This window comes from Chenopodium quinoa, unplaced genomic scaffold (genome assembly GCF_001683475.1).
Source record: "Chenopodium quinoa cultivar QQ74 unplaced genomic scaffold, ASM168347v1, whole genome shotgun sequence".
Taxonomy (NCBI): domain Eukaryota; kingdom Viridiplantae; phylum Streptophyta; class Magnoliopsida; order Caryophyllales; family Amaranthaceae; genus Chenopodium; species Chenopodium quinoa.
The window spans coordinates 4,406,615-4,428,691 of record NW_018742418.1 but is presented as its reverse complement, the minus strand read 5'-3'; the positions used below and the strand labels follow the sequence as shown (position 1 = coordinate 4,428,691).

General features: G+C 38.5%; 2 protein-coding genes across 5 annotated transcripts; both read left to right on the top strand.

Annotated features, from left to right (window-relative positions):
- The first annotated feature begins 7,848 nt into the window (after positions 1 to 7,848).
- Positions 7,849 to 17,822, top strand: LOC110710144 (centromere-associated protein E-like). Of its 3 annotated transcripts, none has more exons than XM_021888411.1 (9): positions 7,849 to 8,374; positions 9,431 to 9,570; positions 10,298 to 10,654; positions 10,744 to 13,830; positions 14,261 to 15,068; positions 15,200 to 16,299; positions 16,726 to 16,870; positions 16,958 to 17,039; positions 17,566 to 17,822. In XM_021888411.1, the coding sequence occupies exons 2-9, from the start codon at positions 9,457 to 9,459 to the stop codon at positions 17,666 to 17,668; spliced, it is 5,796 nt and encodes a 1,931-aa protein (XP_021744103.1). In that variant the 5' UTR covers positions 7,849 to 8,374; positions 9,431 to 9,456; the 3' UTR covers positions 17,669 to 17,822. The 3 variants fall into 3 exon arrangements, with proteins under 3 accessions (XP_021744103.1, XP_021744111.1, XP_021744095.1); XM_021888419.1 differs by lacking the exon at positions 7,849 to 8,374 and adding an exon at positions 8,880 to 9,365; XM_021888403.1 differs by lacking the exon at positions 7,849 to 8,374 and having other exon boundaries at positions 8,880 to 9,570.
- A 633-nt stretch (positions 17,823 to 18,455) lies between these two features.
- On the top strand, positions 18,456 to 21,411 carry LOC110710165. 2 transcript variants are annotated; one of them, XM_021888438.1, is made up of 8 exons: positions 18,456 to 18,667; positions 18,864 to 18,898; positions 19,006 to 19,305; positions 19,631 to 19,688; positions 20,395 to 20,519; positions 20,654 to 20,716; positions 20,820 to 20,944; positions 21,046 to 21,184. In XM_021888438.1, coding segments are annotated over exons 1-8 (780 nt in total). In that variant the 5' UTR covers positions 18,456 to 18,594; the 3' UTR covers positions 21,047 to 21,184. The 2 variants fall into 2 exon arrangements, with proteins under 2 accessions (XP_021744130.1, XP_021744122.1); XM_021888430.1 differs by having other exon boundaries at positions 18,462 to 18,667; positions 21,065 to 21,411.
- Positions 21,412 to 22,077: the final 666 nt, after the last annotated feature.

The window sequence follows — 22,077 nt, the reverse complement described above, 5'->3', positions numbered from 1 at the left end:
TAATAATAATAATAATAATAATAATAATAATAATAAGTTGGTGTGTCGAATCAAGGATTCTTTTCCTTTTCCGTTGGTGTGTTGAATCAGGGATTCTTTTGACTTATGTTTGCAGGCTTGGTATTTGGGTGACGACACTATTATTGGTGACACCTTGGTGGTAGGAAAGGTTATGGAGTTGATTTTGATGGAGGGACCTCGTCTCGGCCTCCATGTAAATGTTGAGAAGACGGAAGTTTTCTGGCCCACGATGGACCCACGTAGCCGTCTCGTAGGTGTCTTTCCTCCAGATATTGCTCTCCTGTGCATGGTGTTAAGTTGCTTGGTGGTCCTGTCAGTGCCGATTCCTCTTTCTGTGACGAGCTCGTTTCGCAGAGAGTGTCGAAAACCTTTGTGCTAATGGATGATGTTGCTAAGCTTGATGATCCCCAATGTGAGTTGTTACTACTTCGTGCGGGTACTGGGGTTTCAAAACTCTACTTTGCTATGCGCACTTGTCCCCCTCATCTTTTTGAAGCGGCCCAAATTTCTTTTGATGTGGCCCTTCGGGCTTCTTTAGAGTGCATTGTAACTGCTTCGGGGCCTGGTTTTGGTGATTGGCAATGGCGACTTGCCACCTTACCTTTTGCTTATGGTGGATTGGGTGTTTATTCAGCGGATGATGTTCGGCACTATGCTTTCCTTGCGTTGCGTTTGCAATCTACTGGTCTTCAGGCTTCGCTTCTTCGCAATTCTGGCATTGTTGGTCCAGGACCGGCCTTCGATGGTGTTCTTAGTCTTATTTATAGGACTGTGGAGACTAATCTTATGCGTAACCCTAGTGAGATCGCTGCCCAAACTCATGAAGAAATTGGCAAATATATATTTCACGAAGGTTACTGCATCTGCAACATCCACTTTCTCCTTATCTCCGCGTCAGGTTGCCTTATAGAAGTCCGAGCAGGGGGACCACACTTCTGCCTGGTTGCGGGCGGTCCCAATATCGGGGTTGGGTCAGATTATGAATGGTAAGGCTTACCGTTCTGTTCTTTGCTACCGGTTGGGTGTTCCTTTGTTCTCCGTTTCGACAGCGTGTTCTGCTTGCTCAAGGTTTTTTGATGGGGACATTTATGCGGATCATGCAGTGTCTTGTGCTGGGATGGTGGGTATTAAACACCGACATAACGTTGTTTGTGATACCCTTGTTGATATTTATTTTTGGTTTGGGATTTCTGCAAGAAATGAGGTAAACGTTGGGTTGACTGGAGGGAACGATGAGGCTCTTCGACCTGCAGATGTGTTGCAATTTTCCTGGGACAGAGGCCTTGATGTATGTGTTGACTTGACGGAGTCTTCTCCTTTAACACAATCTAGGTTGTCTGACTTTGTTCCTGGTCGTGTTTTGTCGGCTGCGGCTCAGCGGAAGCGGGATAAGTATGGGGAGCGTTGCAGGGCAATTGATTATGGTTTTCTTCCTTTCTCCTTTTATTCTTTGGGAGAGTTAGACAAGGATGTTGTTGCGTGAAGCGGATTCAGGCGTTCGCTAAGACTCAGGATATTAGTGCTCGTGCAGCTGCTCACATCTTCAGCAGGATTGGGTTCGCTATAGCTAGAGGGGTGGAGGCCCAAATTGTATCTCGGTTCCCCACTAATTTCTTGTAAATTGATTGACTTTGTAGGTTTTTGTAATTTTTCTATAATAATAATAATAATAATAATAATAATAATAATAATAATAATAATAATAATAATAATAATAATAATAATATTTAAAAACTCTGCTTTTCCCTCGTTTAGGCCCGTTTAGGGGCGATTAGGGTTGGGTAGTTCAGGCTTCTGCGTCACTATTCCAGCAGCATCTCCGACGTTCGATCAGGTCAAGCGAGGGCTCTGGCTAACACGTCATTCTCCGGTCGAAGATCCGTCGAAGGTAAGGCAGTTGGGTAGTTCAGGCTTCCGATTGGTTTTCAGGCAAGTTCCACGTCCATATCCCGGCAATTTTCCAGGCGCTAATAGGTCCGGCGAGGGCTTCAATTTTTTAGCGGTTTCAATCGTATTAAGGGGCATTTTTTCAGGCTTAAAATTAGGCGATCATCTTATTTTTTGGGTGCGATCTCAAGGCGTGTTTTGGTGCAGTTTCAGGGAGTTTTTGGGTGGTTTTCCAGCAACGGTTTTTTGAGGGCAAATAGGCTTCGTTTCTGGGTTGTTTTCAGGTGTGTTGTGGTCGTGTTTGGGGCTATTGTGGGCGAATTTCAGGCTGTTTTCAGCGCAAGGTTCAAACGGTTTTCTCTTTGTTTATCAGGCAGTTTCCTGCTCGGGTTTGGGTGCAGTTTGGTGGTCCGTTTGGGTGTGATTTTGGTGCAATTTTGGTGTGGTTTCAGAGCAGTTTCGGGTGCAGTTTTGGTGTGTATAAGGTGCAGTTTTTGGTGCTTTTTGGGTGTGGTTTTAGTGTATAGTTCGGGTGCATTTTTGGTGTAGTTTTTGGTGTGCTGTTTTGTGTTCTTCTCGTGGCAAGTTGTGGTGGGTGTTGTGCCTCCTATAGTTTGATTTCATTGTCCATTTGTGGGTCTTAATGGGTGTCAGGATGGTGGAGGTAATGGGCTCACTAAAGCTTATTTACTCACTCATCTCCGTGATCGTCATTGTTGTGGGGATGCACGAGATTTGACTCGACACTCTCTTTCTTCTGATTTGGCCATTTTCTTAAAGGCGGAGTCAACATTTCGTCGTATGGGAATTTGGTTTTTTGGGGAGTGTTTCAAGACGCATACTTTTCGTACGAAGTGTCGACATGGTCCTGGTTCTGATGATATTGTGGCCCCACCTGATTCTGGGGATGGTATTGTTCGGTTCATCCTTTATGGTTTTTCTAAACCGCAGGGTCCATCTTCGGGAGTATCTGATCTTGTTCCTAGTGTGCCTTGTGAGCCTCTTTTTGCATTCGATGTTGCTCTCTTGGATAGTTTGCTATCTAAGCGGTTTCGTTCGGTGAAATCTATTCCTCCTAAGTGTCGCTTGGGTTTCTCTCGGGTTCTAAAAGGTGCGCTTGATAAGGTGATATGCAAGCCTGATGACGTCTCTTGTTGGGTTCAACTGCTTGTGTTGCCTCTTTGTGTTCTAAAAACCTTTTCTCCAAGGAGTAGTCGTGAGTGTTCTTCGGGTGTCAGGCGGCAGCGGCAGGAAGAGAGTATCTCCGCTGCTATTCGATCTTGGTGTGAGCCTGGTGGTCCTGTGCATCTTGTGCGGGATACGTTGGCTGATGTGTCTCTACCTCTGTTGGATGCTGATGATGTGCATGATTTGTCTGAGCGTAATATTACGCAATGTAAGAGAAAGATTAGTGACGGACATTACACTGCTGCGGTTCGGGTGCTTTCGTCTTCTGGTCTTGCCCCTTACAATGATGCTACTCTTGCTGATTTGCAAGCTAAGCACCCTTCCTTTCCGGCTCCTATCTTACCGGATATCCCCGTTGATCAGCCCCTTATTGCTAATCCTGCTGTTGTTTTAGATCAGATTACGGGTTTTCCGCGTGGTACGTCATGCGGTAGAGACGGCTTGCGTGCTCAACACCTTATGGATTGCTTGGGTGGTGCTGCAGTTGCTATTTCGGATGAGTTGGTAGACTCTATTACGCAGGTGGTTAATCTCTTTCTCGCTGGGAAATGTCCTGCTGTGTTGGGAGAATACATCGCCAGTGCTCCTCTCACGCCACTTGTTAAGCCTGGTGGTGGTATTCGACCTATTGCTGTGGGTACTGTTTGGAGGCGTCTGGTTTCAAAGGTTGGGGCTGCTTTAATTGGTCCGCGTCTGGGAAACTATTTAGGAGGTCTTCAGTTTGGTGTTGGTGTGCTGGCGGGTGGTGAGGCTATTCTTCATGTTGTTAATCGTTTGGTTGAGGCTCGTGGTGGTGATGTTGGCCTCTCTATGTTGCTAGTGGATTTCCGGAATGCCTTTAATTTGGTTGATCGTATGGCTTTACTGCGTGAGGTCCGTCTCCGTTGTCCAGCTCTCTCGCGTTGGGTTGAATTCTGTTACTCTACTCCAGCCAGGCTGTTTTATGGGGAGCATACCTTAAGGTCATGTCAAGGTGTGCAGCAGGGTGATCTTCTTAGCCCTTTGCTTTTTGCCTTGGTGCTCCATCCGTTGGTTTGTCGAATCAGGGATTCTTTCGACTTATGTTTGAAGGCTTGGTATTTGGATGATGGCACTATTATTGGTGACACCTTGGTGGTAGGGAAGGTCATGGAGTTGATTTTGGTGGAGGGACCTAGTCTCGGCCTCCATGTTAACGTTGAGAAAACGGAAGTTTTCTGGCCCACGGAGGACCCACGTAGCCGTTTGGCCGGTGTCTTTCCTCCTGACATTGCTCGTCCTGTTCATGGTGTTAAGTTGCTTGGTGGTCCTGTCAGTGCGGATGCCTCTTTCTGTGGTAAGCTTGTTTCGTAGAGAGTTTCGAAGACCATTGAGCTCATGGATGTTGTTGCTAAGCTTGAGGATCCCCAATGTGAGCTGTTACTACTTCGTGCGTGTACTGGGGTTTCAAAACTCTACTTTTCTATGCGTACGTGTCCTCCTCGTCTTTTTGAAGCGGCCCAGGTTTCTTTTGATGTGGCCCTTCGAGGTTCTTTGGAGCGCATTGTAACTGCTTCGGGGCCAGGTTTTGGTGATTTGCAATGGCGACTTGCCACCTTACCTTTTTCTTATGGTGGATTGGGTGTCTATTCAGCGGGCGATGTTCATCACTATGCTTTCCTTGCGTCGCGTTTGCAGTCTTCTGGTCTTCAGACTTCGCTTCTTCGCAATTCTGGTATTGATGGTCCAGGTCCGGCCTTCGATGGCGCTCTTAGTCTTTTTAATAGGACTGTGGATACTGACCTTTTGCGTAACCCTAGTGAGATCGCTGCCCCTAACCTCATGAAAAAATTTGGCAGATATATATTTCGCGAAGGTCACTGCATCTGTAGAATCCACTTTCTCCTTATCTCCGCGTCAGGTCGCCTTATGGATGTCCCATCAGGGGGATCACACATCTGCCTGGTTGCGAGCGGTCCCGATATCAGGTTTGGGTCAGACTATGAATGGTAAGACTTACCGTTGTGTTCTTTGCTACCGGTTGGGTGTTCCCTTGTTCTCCGTTTCGGCTCCGTGTTCTGCTTGCTCTAGGGTTTTTGATGGGGATATTTATGGGGATCATGCGGTGTCTTGTGCTGGGATGGTAGGTATTAAATATCGGCACAACGTTGTTCGTGATACCCTTGTTGATATTTGTTTCCGCTCTGGGATTTCTGCAAGGAAGGAGGTTAACGTTGGGTTGACTGGAGGGAATGACGGGGCCCTTCGACCGGAAGATGTGTTGCTTTATTCCTGGGAAAGAGGTCTTGATGTATGTGTTGACTTGACGGGGTCTTCTCCTTTGACTCAATCTGGGTTGTCTGACTTTGTTCCTGGTCGTGTTGTGTCGGCTGCAGCTCAGCGGAAGCGGGACAAGTATGGGGCGTGTTGCAGGGCAATTGGCTATGGTTTTCTTCCTTTCTCCTTTTCTTCATTGGGGGAATTAGAGAAGGATGCTGTTGCGTTGCTGAAGCGGATTCAGGCGTTTGCTAGGACTCAGGATATTGGTGCTCGTGCAGCTGCTCATATATTCAACAGGATCGGGTTCGCTATAGCTAGAGGGGTGGGGGCCCAGATTGTATCTCGACTCCCCACTAATTTCTTGTAAATCAATTGACTTTGTAGGTTTTTGTTATAATAATAATAATAATAATAATAATAATAATAATAATAATAATAATAATAATAATAATAATAATAATAATAATAATAATAATCATTCTAGTTTACGTAGTACTTAAATCTATTCTGCGTTGCTCTCTCGACACCTATTATGTTTTCCTTAGCTCAAAAGAACAAGACATAAGTTGACTTAAATAAGGCCAATGAGCTAGAAATGGATGATGAGTAAGTAGTAATGCCTAGATTTTTTATTTTTTTTCCTTCTGTGGTTGGATCTTGGATGCTCTTATATAAAGTCTATTTATTGGTATATGATTTGCTAAATGGTTCTTCATTCTCTCTATTATTTTATGCCTACAAGTAAGGGGGTAGTGATAGACCACTATCAGGTATGGACTCATTGGGTCCATACGGGAGGCAAATATGTAATTTTATGCAATGTTTTCATAGTAAGTCACCAGAAATTACTATGCTGTAAAAATATAGTTTCTCTCCTCTTTCCATCTTTTTTCCACCGGAGTTTTCGCCGGAAAACTTCTCAAAATACACTTTCATCATCTTCGTTTTCGTCTTCGTCTTCTTCTTCGTCAAGTACATTGTGTCGGTGGAATTACCACACCGTCCTTACCACTAGTCCACCACCACTATCGGATTTTTAATACTAAAATACAATTTTACAATAACAATATTAACTCTATAATAACAGTATAAAAATCAACCATAAAAGTACACAAAATCAATAATAACAGTATACTAGTCAATAATAGCTGAGCACCGACAAAGACTTAAAATTCACCAAAAATAATTTATTGGATAATAGTATGCAATTTACTAATAACTGTATACAAATAAAAGATAACAATATACAAATCAAGAATAACAGTATACAAGTCAATAATAACTGAGCACCGATAAACAATTAACGTCGTCAACTTCAACACCCTCATACCTAAAATCTTTCGAACTCTGAAAATTCCAAGCATAGAACTCACCATTTTTCATGGCTGAAGTCGTAAGTTGGGATCCGGCAGAGAACTCGTCTATGTTGGAAGACCTTGAACATCGTTCGCCGTCCTTCGACTACCATCTTTCATCAATCAAACTTCGAATAACTTCTTTCATTTGAATCAGCCACAAAATTCGCATCTTTGGTAGATCGAGCACCGCTCCTTGAGGATGAAGAGTACTGAAACTCTGATTGTGGGACTGATTTTCCGACCACCAGAGCTTTTTTTGCGTGAGTAGTTAGTGTTTTTAGCTCTTCCTGTTTTTTTACCCCCCTTAATCCTTTTTCCTTTTCCATTTTATTTTAGCTTTTAAAATTTTACATATATTTTTTATTTTTATTTTTTCTATTTTTTTTTTATTTTTTTTATTGTAGTATGGACTCCAACTATCCATACCAGGTAGTGGGCTATACTTACTCCAAGTTACACAACTCAAGATATTTACCCTAAAAAACCCTTACAATGTTGAATTCCCTAATAATTACTCCAAAATTTTAATCCACATGCCAAAAACACGTAGATACATAACCATAATTTTAATATGCCTTACACAAGAACCTTTTTTAAGTGAATCTCTACTAAAATGGAATCAAGAACCTCATTATAAAATTAGGCTATAATTGATTCTCTTGATTCTTCCAAGAACTATTTCAAAAAACTATTTGGAAAATCCATGTACATGCTAGCAGTCTCTATTTATTACTACTCATAGATTTTAAAGTTGGGTAAGTCAAACAATAATAGCTAAAAAAAATTATTAAATGAAATTCTGGTTGGAAATTTAGGGTACAAGCTTTATAACATTAAATAAAATTAACTTTTCATTTCGAAAAGTATCTATTCATGCAAAACTATATATACACACTTAAAAAATAGTTTCAATTTCAAGGTTATTTAAATAAATATATACTCCATAAAGAATAATTTCATTGAATTCCAGATTGCCAAGTTTGGAGACTATATGACATATATGCTCTTTAAAGGAAATAAGTTTCATAAACTGAGAAACAACATTTGCTACTTCATTACATCTATCTTAACATGAGCTACATCTTGTCACTTAGTTATAAACAGAGTTAAGGTCACATTTTTTTTAATCAAATTTTACCTGTTTGTAATATATTTTTAATATGTAATTAGCTCAAATCAAGGGAAGTAACTATTATAAGTCTTACGAAAAAATTTGGGTGAGACGGACTCCCAGTGAGTTCGTCGCCCAAATACGATCACCGTGACTCATCGAAAATCGAAGTATAGAAAGATCGAAGCATACAGAAGCAGAATCAAAGAAGAAGATCCAGATGATGATGATGAAGATGCTGCGAAAAAAATGATTCAAATGATGATGATGATGAAGGTGCCACCATTGACATAGGAAGATTGAAGCATATAGAAGTAGGATCGAAGAAGGCGATCTAGATGATGATGACGAATGTGCTGCGAAGAAGATGACCTAAATGATGATGATGAAGGTGCCGCCATTGACATAAGCATGGTGAGTGATTCTTTGGCCATCGAAAATTCCGCCATTGACGCAACACCTTCATCTTGAGGAGAGAGAAAGAGGAGATGCGTTTATTGAGGAGAAGGTTGAAGAGAGAGAAAATCAGAGGAGAGTGTAGGGAAATAAGCCCTAAAAATATTAATGTCAGGTATTAGATTATTATTATTTGCTGGTATTAGATTATTATTGTTAGGTATTAAATTATTATTGTTTGGTATTAGATTATTATTGTTTGGTATTAGATTATTATTATCAAACATATTGGACTCACAATGAGTCCGGTCTCACGCAAAATCTTCTCTAAATCTTACGACTCTACCCATTTATAAGCCAAGAAAATCAATCAATCCTTCGAGTGTATGTTTTCGAAAATCCTCTCAACTAATATAACAAAACGAGGTATGAGTCCATACACTTCCCCAAAAATGCCACTTCATTTATAACTTGTCAACATTGTTTTTCTTTAAATAAAAAAATACATGTCCAACAAGTACGTTACCGTGACATGTCATGTCATTTCATATCACACATTAGTCTGATCTAATCCGATAGTTTTTTCACCGAGCTTATTACCGACACACCACATAGCGCACCAAAAAGCACCACAAAAGATAATCGCACGATGTTTTTGTCTTTGTACAACTTGGAATAGAGTAGTTTGACAAATATTAGATTTGAGATGAGTTGGTACTTAGTCCAACACCATAAACAGTCGACGCATCACACACATCCCCAAACTCATCGTGTAACGCCTTTGCCTTGCTTGTTCCTTTTACATTCGTCCCAACAACGTAACACCTTCATTTTGCTTGTTCCTTTTATATTATTCACTTTCCTTTCATCATTATTTCATTATATTTTCCCTAAATCCCATAAAATACAAAATCATTTAAAAAAAAAAAAACATCGGTATTCACAAAATATTTAAAAATAAAAATTAATTAAGGTTTGTAATTTGTATTGCATCGACTGAAAAGAACGACGTCGTATCAATCATCTTTTTCCTTTGTCTCTCTTTCTCTCTCCAACTTCACCTCACTTCTACGATTTCATTCAATTGGATCTACAATTCTACATAGAGTCAACTAACAAACACTATTTCTTCTTCATTACGACGTCGTTTCTTCCCAGATTTATTGGTATTTTTTTTTTTTTTCAAATTCTCAATTTTTTTGGGGGATTGAATTCTGAGTTTTGTTTGTAGATTAATTTGATTGAATGTGATTAAGAATGTCGGGAAATTATGATTCTGAGAACAACCCAGAAACATCATCAGCAGTAGCAGGAATTAATGATGATGATGAAGAAGATGTCGGTGTTAATTCTGAGTCAACTAATAATCAGGTATTGATTATTAGCATTAATGCTTTTAATTTGGTTACTAATTTTAGTTATATTGTCATTTTATTTGTTTGATTGCTGATTATTTTTTGGGTTTTAATTTGTTCATTTGTTAGATTGTTGTTACAGAGCTATTATAGAAATAATAATTACTTTGGAAGAGTATTTGAAACTTGTGTTGTTCATGGTATTCATGTTCGAATCCGAAATGAAAAATTGAATAAGCTGATGATGAGTTTTAGATAGTAGGGTTTAATGTAGGTGAATAATTGAATGGAATTAGATTTTTTTTTTTTTTTTTTTTTTTTTTTGAGTTTTAGATAGTAGGGTTTTATGTAGGTGAATAATTGAATGGAATTAGAAAGAAAAAAAAAAACAGTTAATTGGAATTTGAATGGAAATGGAAATGGAAAAGAGATGGAAAGAAAGTTACTTTTGAAAGGGTAAGATCTTTGGCGCGAGAAGGGGTTGATCTGTATCATCTCGACAACTTGGTTTATACTGAGTGTATTATAATAGACAACTATTGTGTAATGTATTAAGAATTGATTGGAAATGTCTCTATTATCACAAAGGGAAAGACCTTCTCTAGAGGCATTGATGTATATTGAATAAAGGGTGAACTTTTATGGCTTTATTTATTGCTATATTTGGTTGTGTAGGTGATTGCTATTTCAATAAAATTGTTGATGTCAATGGATTAAGTTAGTCTTGTGTTGTATTAATGCAGGAAATGAGCTCAAGGGAAGCCAATTATGATAGTAATAACAGTAATGATGACGGGGTGATTGTGAATGCGGATAATAATGGAAGTGGTGGAGATTCTGATGGTGTGGTGGTGTCTGAGGATGCTGGGAGGGAAGATATGTTTCTTGATGCCCCTGAGGATTTGGGAGCTGATGGTAGAGAGTCGATGACTCAAGAGAGCCCAGAGTGGGAAGAAGACAGAAGTCATGAGCCCCGGGCTCAATTTAGCGGGTTGGACAATGAGATGCAGAATGATTACATGGTGGATGAAATGGAGAGGCTGCGAGCCATGCTAGATAAGACTGTGAATGAGAAAGAAAGCATTGTGAGGGAACACAAGGTTTTCACTTGTTCTCACAGACCTTTCCCTTGTAAACTTTTGTAAATTTAGATGGTATAGTGATATTATTTTTTTGTTCGGTAATGCAGGATGAGATGGAGATGGCTGCAAAAGGGATTGCCAATCTTCGAGATCAGATGAGGGATTTAATCAATAAGCAATTGTTGCTTAATGAAAAACAATCTGGGTCTCTTGACCGGTTTCATGCAGATGAAGAACAAACACCACTGCATGAATTGATACATGAATGCTCCATGTTTGTTAGGAATGTTGTAGAAGAGTTTCAGGATTTGAATACAAAATCCACAGAAGCTTCAGTGTCACGTGAAGTTGTCAATTCTTATATGAATTCGGTTCAAAATGAGTCAGCTGAGGTTCAATTTCAGAAGGATCAGTACATGGAGGATGCTACAAACAGGATGCTGAGTTCTTTCGCATCTGTTGTGTATGTAGGAGAATTACTGGATAACTCTCTTGTAGGGAAAATAGCTCACGTTGAGAAAAGTGTGTTTTCTTTGATGGAAAACTATAACTGGTTCCTTTATCAAGGTGATCAGCTAAGGCAGTGTTTAGCGCAGTTGAGGCCTGAACTTGCAGAGCAGGCTGATTTTGGGGTGATATATGCTGCAGCAAATGAAGAATTGCTGGGGTTCAGAAATAAGGAAACAGAATTTGTTGAGAAGATGAGCCATATGGAAAGCGAAAACAGTAAGCTGATGGAGCAACTTGGCATGCATAGGGCAATTGCAGACTCAGCAAATGCAGAACTTGAGAAATTGAAAGCTGAACTCGAACAGGAAAAACACAGGTATTCTAATACCAAAGAAAAGCTTTCCATGGCTGTGACTAAGGGGAAGGCATTGGTTCAGCAGAGGGACTCACTGAAACAAACTATAGCTGATAAAACAAGTGAACTGGAGAAGTGTCTTGTTGAATTGCAGGAGAAGTCCAGTGCGCTAGAAGCTGCTGAGTTGATTAAGGAGGAGTTGGTGAAAAGCCAAATGTCAGGTGCATCATTGCAAGATATGCTAGTGCAGAAAGATCTAATGCTTGAAAAGTTGGAAGATATTATACTTCAGAGTGGTATTCCAGAGGTGTCAACTTCAAAGGATGTTACTGAAAGAATCAGATGGCTTGTGGAAGAGAGGAATGCGTTGAAGGATGATTCCATGAAGTTCCATCAACTGGCTGATGCCTTGTTGTCAATTGATCTCCCAGAAAATATTTCTTTTTCAGACCTTGAATCTCGACTTAACTGGCTTGCCAAATCATTTGATCAGGCAAATACTGAAATAGGAAAGCTACAGGATGAGATTACAAGAACAAGAGAATCACTTATGGAGAATTCTAGAATAAGGGACATGGCTTCCAATGAGATGGACCATTTAGTTGCTTCACTTTCAACTGTCCTAGTGGAGAAGGATTATGTCACAATGGAGTTGGACGATATGAGTCACAGATTTGAAGCAGTCCTTCAAAGAGAGCATCAAGCTGTATCGGAGAAGGAAGACATGTTGAGGATTTTGCTGGAGGCTTCTGAAGTCACAGCAGATGAAAGCCAACTTTCAGAGGCAGGCGTGCTTGTAGAAAAATGCCTTGCATCAATAAAAGAACGGAGCAGTTCAACTCATGAATCATCAGAAGTCAAAGATGATTTTTATCAAACCTTGCAGAAGCTCTTGTATGTTAAGGATCAAGACTTGGCTCTCCACGAGAATTTGTTGGAAGATGAGACCCAAAAGATGAAAGCAGCGATGGATAAGTTGTTAGTTGATTCAACAAAGGCTTCTGAAGAAATAGCCACTCTTCAGGAACATAATGACAAGCTGCAGAAGGATCTTGAACGGACTGAGGAAAAATCGTCTTTAATACGGGAAAAATTATCAATGGCGGTGAAAAAGGGAAAGGGACTGGTTCAAGAACGAGAAGGCCTGAAGCAACTTATTGACGAGAAGAGTTCAGAAATCGAGAAGTTAAAGCTTGAACTAGAGCAGAAAGTTCTGGCAATCAGTAATTATGAAGATGAGACTAGTAGGCTATCTGAACAGGTTCAGGGCATTGCAAAGCTGGAGGAAGATCTTCTTGCTCTAAATGATCAACGAAATCTACTAGAAAGGGATCTCTCAATGAGCAACAAGTTGTTAAATTCTCTGACAGAGTCAATTAGTAGCATTACACTACCTGCAGATTCAAGTTTTGAAGAGCCTGTTGAAAAATTGAGATGGCTTGCTGGGTACTTAAGCGAGTGTGAAATTATCAAAGAACAGGCTCAGCAACAGTTGGAAAATGCATTGCTTGAAATTGAAACTTTGACTACCAATGTCTCAGAAGCTCAGTCAGCTATCAAGCCGCTTGAAGATGCACTGGCAGTTGCAGAAGAGAAATTTTCTCAACTTGCTCAAGAGAAGACAGAGCTCGAAGTTGGCCGGGCTTCTGCTCAAGAGCAACTGGATAAAGCGATACTAGAGGCACAGTTGTTTGCTGAAGCCGGTGCAGCTAAAGTAGCGCTGGAAAATTCTCTTGCAGTCGCAGAAACCAATCTCTCCAAGCTTGGCAAGGAGAAGGAAGAAGCTGAATCTAGTAGATTTCTTGCAGAGGAAGAATTAGATAAAGCAAGATCTGAAATTATTGATCTAACCAGCAAATTGTCAAATGCTACCACAACTGTGAAAACTCTTGAAGATACAGTATCTCATTTAGAGAGCAGAATTTCTGTGTTAACTGATGAAAACAATGCTGCACAGGTAATTAGAACTAACTTGGAGAAAGACTTGAAGGAGTTGAAAGAAGAAGCTGACATCTGGGATAGCAAGCTGCAAGAGGCACACTCGAGAGTAAAATCTCTTGAAGATGCACTTTCAAAGGCGGAAAATGATTTTGCTGAACTGGATAGTGAAAAGAAAGCTGCTGAACAGGAAATATCAACATTAAGTTCCAAACTTAATACCTGTTTAGAGGAGTTGGCTGGAACTCATGGTAGCTTGGAAAGCAGGTCCTTGGAGCTTTTTGATCACCTTAAAGGACTTGAACTGCTTGGGGAAGATGAGACTTTACTCTCTTCTCTGAGAATATTTTGCGAGTCAAAATTTGAAAGCCTCAAAGAGATGGAAAACTTCTTCAATATCATCAGGGGTCAATGTGCTAAGTTGAGTCCAGAAAATTATCCCGTCTCTGAGGTAACATGCAATCATATGCTTATAATTGTTAATCTTTAATTTGCATTTGCATTCACCTGCGTCATACCAGATATTCTCTTCTCATTATCTCTCTCTCTCTCTCTCTCTCTCTCTCCCCTTAACTTTGGATTTTTTTACCATCCTTTATACCCTCCTCGCTGGTTACCATTATCGTTTGGAGTTTGGACACATTGTCACATATGTGTTAATTGACCATGTTTTAAGGAACCTCCTCCCCCTCTCAACCTTTTGAATCCTGTTGTGAAGCTAAAGGTTGATTCCAAAAACATTGAAGTAAATTCCTTCACATTTTCAAGCTTCATATCATATTTTAAGTTTCTTGATTGCAAGTTTCCAGGTTTTAGCTGATCTTCCATTGGTGTTTCTTAAGGAAGCTTATTGTTAGTTTTTCACTTGTCTGTTTTATCAGGAACCCTCTTGCCTGTCAAAGTTGTTTTCAGTCAGCCTTGATGAAATTGTCAGTTTGAATAGTGTTAGCGGTCATGCAGATGCAGTAGAGGGTAGTGATATTTCCTTATATGTTCAGAAGATAGCGGAAAGCTTTCATATGAGAAAAAGGACCTTCTCTGAGAAAGTTGATGGTTTTTCTTCCTTTTTGAGTGAATGTGATACTTCTATTGTGCGAGAATTACAGTCTACAAGCAAACTGATAACATCTATGGCTGAGGAGCTACAATTCCTGGACCAGAAGGTGAAAAGTATGGAAACAGATTATCAAGCTCTAGAAAATAAAGTGGTCCCTCTGGAAGATGATGTTTCACTTTTGCTGTCTGCTTGTACTGAAGCTACACAAGTGTTGCAATCTGAAGTTGACAAACAAATGGCAGAAATAACTACATCTTGTGATCATGTAGAAAACGAGCCAAAGTTTAGTGAAAACAAGCACGTGAAAGCTACTGAGATGCTGTTATTTGCTACCAGAAAAGCTTGTGGTGTGTGCAAGCAGTTGGAGAATTCAAGGAACGAATTTTCGTCAAAAGTCGAGGAATTGCAGGATAGTTTGAATGAATTGAAAATAGTTGCTGACAAGAGTCTGGAGGAACGGGATCTATCCAATACGAAGGTCCGTGAATTGGAGACTAATTTAGCTGAACTACAAAATACATGCAACGAGCTAAAGATTAAGATGGAAAATAATCAAGAACTTGAGGCTAGCTTGAGGGAGAAAGATGTTGAGATATCATCATTGCAGAGCAGTTTGCTAATGAAAGAGAAAGGTGAGCATATTCTTGTATATATACTCGTCTCTTCCCTCAAAATTTGTCCACCTAATATTTGGAGGACTTGTAATATTGTGAGCTTTTGCATAATTAGTATCTTACTTCATTATTTATGTCTTCGATTTCAGAGGCAGGAGAGGCACTTTATTGGGCATCTCATGTGGAGAATCTTGTGAGTAGAACAAATGGGATAGATGTATTAATGGAAGATTCTCAGGGTGGGGACTTGGAGCCTCAGGATTCATCCCAAATAAAGAAGCTGCTGTATGTAGTTGATACCTTTCCTGAGTTGCAACATCAAATTGAATTGCTTTCCCATGAAAAAGAGGAACTGCAGACTGCCCTTACAGATCAACTTCATGAAATAGAACATCTGAAGGAAAGAATTCAAGAAAGCATTGGCCATGAGCAAGAATTGGCGATTGTTAGGAGCAAAGTTATAAACATGGAATCTGGGCTTGACAGAATTATTCAGAAGTTTGCCACCAGAGATATAATTGGGGACCCTCTTTCTACAGATGATATTTTACAGGTAATAGAAGAGCAGGTAGTGACGACAATCTCCAATTCTGAAAATTTGAAAACCAAGGTTCATGAACTTGAATTAGAGGTTAAAAAGAGCATCAATTCTGAGCAAGAATTAGCAAAGCTTAAAGAGCAATTACTTGATCTGGAGGCAGGTGTGCAAAGAATTATCAAGAATTTGGGAGGTGATGAAATTGATAACTTGAAGCCTCTTGCTACAAGTGATCTTATACAAGTTCTGGAGAAGATGGTAATGGCGTTAACTTTGGAATGTGAAAAATTGAAAGCTAAAGACCATGAACTTGGCTCAGAGATCTGGAAGGACAGTGATGAGCTAGAGTTGGCTGAGGTCAAGGGTCAGTTAGTTGATCTTGAATCAGGTTTGCAGAGGATCATCCATAAAATCAGAGGCAATGCAATTGGGGACCAGGGGACAATCCCTACAAGGGATCTCTTACAATTGTTAGAAAAGATGGTAGTGGCTATAATTACGGAGTCTGAAAATTCTAAATCTGAAGTCCATGAACTTGATTCAAAGTTGTATGGAAGTCAAAAAGCTGTGGATGAATTGTTATTGAAGGTGAAAGAACTTGAAGATCTACTTCAATCTAGGGTAGTTCCCCCTGATACAATCCAGGAAAGGAGCCTTTTTGAAGCAACTTCACAACCCTCAGCATCTGAGATTTCTGAAATTGAAGATGTGGTAATTACCTACTTAACATTCTGTATCTTATGTCTTTTTGGTTACATAAATTATTAATGTGTCATGAGTTAGAAGGTTTTGGATAGCTTTGTGCACTGGGGTTGCTTATATAGCTTTTGACTATTAAGGCATTACATGTATTTCTTGGTTAGTTATTCTAAATTTCGAAATTTAGTTGGGTATCCTCCAATAGTTTTCATATAAAAGTCTTAAAGTCTGATTCTAAGTTTCTGTCTTTGTTACTCTATCAGATTTCATGTGTTTTGGTGTATATATCATTGTTCGTTTCTGGAGAGTGTGCTAGTGTAACTGTGATATTGCTGCATAGAAGTTTGGCATGTTTAACTATTGTTGTATATGTGCCGGCCACCGACTGGTGTATGACTGTAGGAGTTCCTTTTTTTTTATTTTTTATTTTTTTTTCAGGGTTCCATATCAAAAGCTACAATTTCTCCTGTCCCATCCTCTACTCATGTAAGAACATTGCGGAAGGGGTCAAGTGATCATATTGCTGTAAATATTGATTCAGAATCAAGTCGACTGTTGGATAATGAACCAGTTGAGGATAAAGGTCAGTATAATAATGGGCTGAGAACTTTCTGGTTTACAGTTTTCTTACAATTTTTGGGATGCTTAAATTTCACATCTTTTTTTTCAGGTCATGTCTTCAAGTCTCTTAACACATCAGGTCTTGTTCCAATACAAGGAAAGATATTAGCTGATCGGATTGATGGAATCTGGTAAGCTTTTATCTCATCTTGAATCTTATTATATGTGACGTGTCAATGTTCAGTACATACGTGTTCAATTTTATAAGTTATAGGACAAGGGAATGAAATGAAATGAACTGGTGAGTGAAACATATGTACCAAACTTTCAAAAGTGCACAACACGGGCTTAAGATGGAGTTTAGGGAATAGATTTACTAAACGTAGTAGTAGCAAATGAAGAAATGACGTACTCTGATTCTGTATTGAAACAAACTGTGTTTCTACTTCATGAGTAGAATGTACCAGACAATTTTGTGAAACATAAGATTGCATTTCAAAGCCGGATATATTCCAGCAACTATCAAGGCTTCTCATCCATGTTTTAGATGGATACGTTTTTTATCAAACCGGCCTAGGGAAGCTAATGTTATGCCTTCATTTTGTCAACCAATATGATAAGTAGCCAAAGCCTCCCATCTTAAGTAACTTGATAATCGTTTAGAGTCATATCTCATTTGTTACCCCGGTACTAATTCTTCATTTCCAATTCATGCAGGGTATCTGGTGGTCGATTGTTAATGAGTCGGCCACGAGCTCGTCTTGGGTTTATTGCATATTGGCTCTTTTTGCACATATGGTTACTGGGAACCATTTTGTAATGAAGTTTGGCTGTAGGGATAGATTTCTAGGCCACACGCAACAGCAATACTATTGATACTTTAGAATTGTATTAGATTATAGATATAGACATATAGTGTTATCTACTAAATTAATTTTGTTGATGTTAATAGTAATATATTATTCATTTATTCATTTTCACTTTTTTAATAATAATGTTTTCTGTCCTGGTAGAACAATAATGTTACAAAGAGATTTCTAATTTCTATGTCTTCATCAAGGCCCATAGTCCCCATACTGCTATGATCAAGAATTCCATGGATGTTGCCTATTTGCCAAAAATGCTCTACGGGTGACTTATTTATCAACTTTACCACTAATGTCAAATTAAAATAGCCAATATTTTTACCTTGTGCGAAAACTGAAAAAGAATTTCACCCTTGTGGCTCTAAACACCTAAAAGAAAAAAAAGCTGAAACAAACTGAAAGGATTTAAAATTAACTTCATGCTGGTTTTCAAAAAAAATAAATAAATAAATAAAAATAAAACTTCATGCTATATTGCATAATAATTAGATGGCCAGTATAATAAGATTGATTAATCGTCAATATGATCAAGGCAATTACTATTAACTTTTTGAATCAAAATCACTATTGCATGTTCTTGAATCTTGATCCCTCTAAGTATCCATTCTATTTAAATTGTAACATGTTGACATTTACACCATTAGCAAGTATAATAAAGACATAATATAAAATAAAACGGAGGGAGTAATTTATTACTTGAGTAAAAATAATTTGTAATTATCGTGATAAGTTGTTAAATAAACAATCGCAAAAAGTTGACATCTTTTAAACATTTTATCAAGGAGATTAAACAAAGGGAAAAAAAAAAAGTCAGTTTGCTTCTTCAATTTGGCAATTCTGTACTGTATGTGCTGCTGCTTGTTGAAGAACTGACGATAAAATGGGATTGCTCACTGCAAATTATTGGAGGTGGAGGATTGCAGCTAACTTCTTATCCAACAAAACCCACATCAGTAATACTCTTCTATTCAATTAATATTCTTCAAATTTCTTCAATTTCCTATCTTAATTACCTAATTGCTTACAGAAATTTGTAAATTAGTGAATACCCACTATTGTTTTAGTTTCATTTTTGTAATTTGAGATACTATTTGGTTAATTTTATTGCTTTAATTTTACATCGTTGAATATTGGGCTTTATTTGTTCAGATGGAAACACTTTTGGCCTCACCCAGCTAAACCCTGTAAGATTATTACCATGAAATTAGAAGTTTTAATCTTGATTTTGGGATGATGATTTTGGATGGGGTTTGTAGTTCTTATGTGCTTCAATTTTGATCCTGTGAAGTAGGAATTTGGAGGTAGGATAGTGGCTTTCGCAGGCCGAAAATCAGCCAAGAAACTGAAGAGAATTAAGGAACAGCAAAGTGAGGTGAAATTGGATAGTAGTAAGAATTCATTCAATGATGATAATGGGGAGAAAGATAGTGTCCCTTCAAAGATTGATACCATCAATGATGATTTTGCCTTGGTGAATGAGAGAAGTGAGCTTAATTTAGTTACTAATGATGTTCCTTCAAGGGGCACTGTTCTTCGAGCCTGTACCGTGACTTCTGGGCTGATAGCGGCTCTAGGCTTGGCGATTCGGGAGGTTAGTTTGATTACTATCCTGGTCCATATTTTAGCTAGTCCAAGAATTCTCTTTATCTAAGACAGTTTGATAATTGTTTGATGCATTAACTTCGATATTTTACATACATCCAAATTCTAATTAGAAGTTACCGTTGTTATGTGGTATCATTTACTACCTGCGTTGATTTTTATTTGCAGCAAAAGGATCTTTTGTCTCACAAATAATATTTCTTTGTTTAAGAAAATAAGAACCGGAGGTAGTATATGTTAGAGTGGTTTGATCACCAAGGAAATTTTGTGTAACAAGTTTCCTAATCCAACAAGTGTTGATGGCAAGCTTGCAGGTATCTCAAATTGCATCTTCAAGAGGATTGCCTGTCTTTGACTGCTCCCAAGTATCATGTATGAGCTACTGCTTTTTCCCAAGTTTCATTTCCATATCTCTCTATTAACATCTTTTACAGAATTGACACTGTGCATTGCAATTGGGCTTCTGCATATTAGTATAGCAAAGTGATGAAATCACATATAATACTCCGTTTGTATTTATCTTGAGGCTTAATTGGAGGGACTGAACCAATGTTTAATTTGAAATTTTGAAGTGATCTTTCTTGGTTTTGTAAGTGGCAAACTCATAAATAGTGATCTATTCTTACCTCTTAGCAAGTCTTGTAGATAATAAGATTCACTGATTTATTCTTGGAGGTATACCGAAGTACCAGTAACTCAAGAAGTGTACTTAAAAATCCTGGTACCTCATCATTGTGCTTGAATTATGTTAATAAGAAGAATTGATGGTGTTGTTCATTATGGTTCTATTTTGTGTGTGTGTGCTTTTTTTTCTGATTCAAATGCTCGTCAATTGATATCCTCTGCGAAAAGCTTACTTGTAAGTTACTATATACTTTGCTTTTATTGCTCTACCTCCTGTTTCAAACTACCTCCATGATAAGGTGCTGTATAAAGTGGATCTGTCATTACTAGGGGTCAATATTCCCAACTTTTATTAAGTCAAAGGATTGTCAAATTAATCTTTGTCTTCTCATACTGTTTCTGCTATTGTTCAGTTTGAGAGCATGAGAGTAACATATATTCTTTTCTCTTACAGTTGATTTCCAGGTATGGCATCTCGAGTTGGTTATTGGTTTGGTTGTGTTGATATCCTTGTCAAGGTATACATTACTGAAGATATGGCCTGATTTTTCCGAATCAAGTGAAGGAGCCAATAGACAGGTAAGTACAGTTTCCCTGGAGCGAAAAGGTCTAATTTCCGAATTATTTTTTCCTTAGCCACTCTTACAAATCATTTGTCTTTTTTTTTTTTTTTTTTTTTTTTTTTTTTTTTTTTTTGTGCTCTGTTAATGCAGGTCCTGACATCCCTAGAGGCATATGATTATCTGATTGTTGCTTTCCTTCCCGGGATTAGTGAGGTTAGCATAGAGTTTATAACCTGAATGAAATTTTGCATCTGATCATCAAATTGCCCTCATTCAACGGCCCAACAGTTTTCTAACTGACTGATGGGATGTCCAGGAGTTACTTTTCCGGGGTGGGCTGCTACCGCTTCTGGGGCTGAACTGGAAAAGTGCTTTGGCAGTTGCAGCTCTGTTTGGCGTTCTACACTTGGGAAGTGGTCGGAAATCATCCTTTGCTATTTGGTATTCTATTCCTCCCTTTTCATCAACAGACATCAGTCAGTCTTGTCTATGGATAATGCATCATATTTGGTTGCTTGCTTTAGTCAAATGATTGGCATTAGATGCACCTTTTGTTTTCAGGGCAACATTTGTAGGGTTTGCATATGGCTATGCTACAATCGTTTCTTCAAGCTTAGTTGTGCCAATGGCTTCTCATGCGCTGAATAATCTTGTTGGTGCCCTTCTATGGCAGCAAACATCAAGATCATCCAAACAAATATCGAGCTAGAAGCCTAGAATACTTTAATGTATATACATGAAAACAATGATTTCTGCATGTAAGCTGGCGATTTGTGGCTGTGTTAGCCTTTAATAGTTTAGTGATTACTGCCATTTAGATACACAATTTGGCATAAGGTGTGATAATTGACATCTGCAATGGTAAGTGTTTTCATATATATGAGTGATACTGAGTATGATCTGATAAATTTTCGAATTCCAAGTTCATTAGATGGCTTGATGAAGAAATAGAAATCTCTTTGTAACATTATTGTTCTACCAGGACAGAACACATTATTATTAAAGGCAGAAAAATGAATAAATGAATAATAACAAGTTTCCTAATCCAACAAGTATTGATGGCAACTTCGGAGCATTACATTTAGGCTTCTACATTGTAGTATACTAAAGTGGTGAAATCACATATGAACTATAATACTCCGTTTGTATTTATCTTGACAATTAATGGGAGGATTGCACCAATGTTTAATTTGTAAGCTGCAAAACTCGAAAACAGTGATTTGTTCTAACCTCATAGCATAAGGACTATGACGTCATACAGTCGTACTCTCATAGCTAAGTGTTATCATTTTATGCATTTTAAGAGTTAATGTGCGGACGAGAAAAAATCTGTCTTAGCTTGTACAAAAGGTTATGAATGTACAACCCTTACAAATTTGATTAGAATTGGGATACAATATTTTAATTTTAACCATGAGACTGACCATTAAATCACCATTCAAATTAACATCATGTCAAAAGTTTGCTTCTTAAAATCAAATTATCCAAAAGAAAAATAAGAAAAGTGATGATTATTTCAATTAGTTGATTATGCAACTATGCAGTTATGATAGAATGCGTATTTCATCAGGATG

Bases quoted from the DNA above. Each gene is read 5' to 3' on its own strand.
- LOC110710144 (XM_021888411.1), top strand. From the start codon at position 9,457: ATGTCGGGAAATTATGATTCTGAGAACAACCCAGAAACATCATCAGCA. The intron at 15,069-15,199 runs GTGAGCATATTC...CTTCGATTTCAG, and splicing joins TTTGCTAATGAAAGAGAAAG to AGGCAGGAGAGGCACTTTAT. The intron at 16,871-16,957 runs GTCAGTATAATA...CTTTTTTTTCAG, and splicing joins TGAACCAGTTGAGGATAAAG to GTCATGTCTTCAAGTCTCTT.
- LOC110710165 (XM_021888430.1), top strand. From the start codon at position 18,595: ATGGGATTGCTCACTGCAAATTATTGGAGGTGGAGGATTGCAGCTAAC. The intron at 18,668-18,863 runs GTAATACTCTTC...TTATTTGTTCAG, and splicing joins ATCCAACAAAACCCACATCA to ATGGAAACACTTTTGGCCTC. The intron at 20,945-21,064 runs GTATTCTATTCC...TTTTGTTTTCAG, and splicing joins AAATCATCCTTTGCTATTTG to GGCAACATTTGTAGGGTTTG.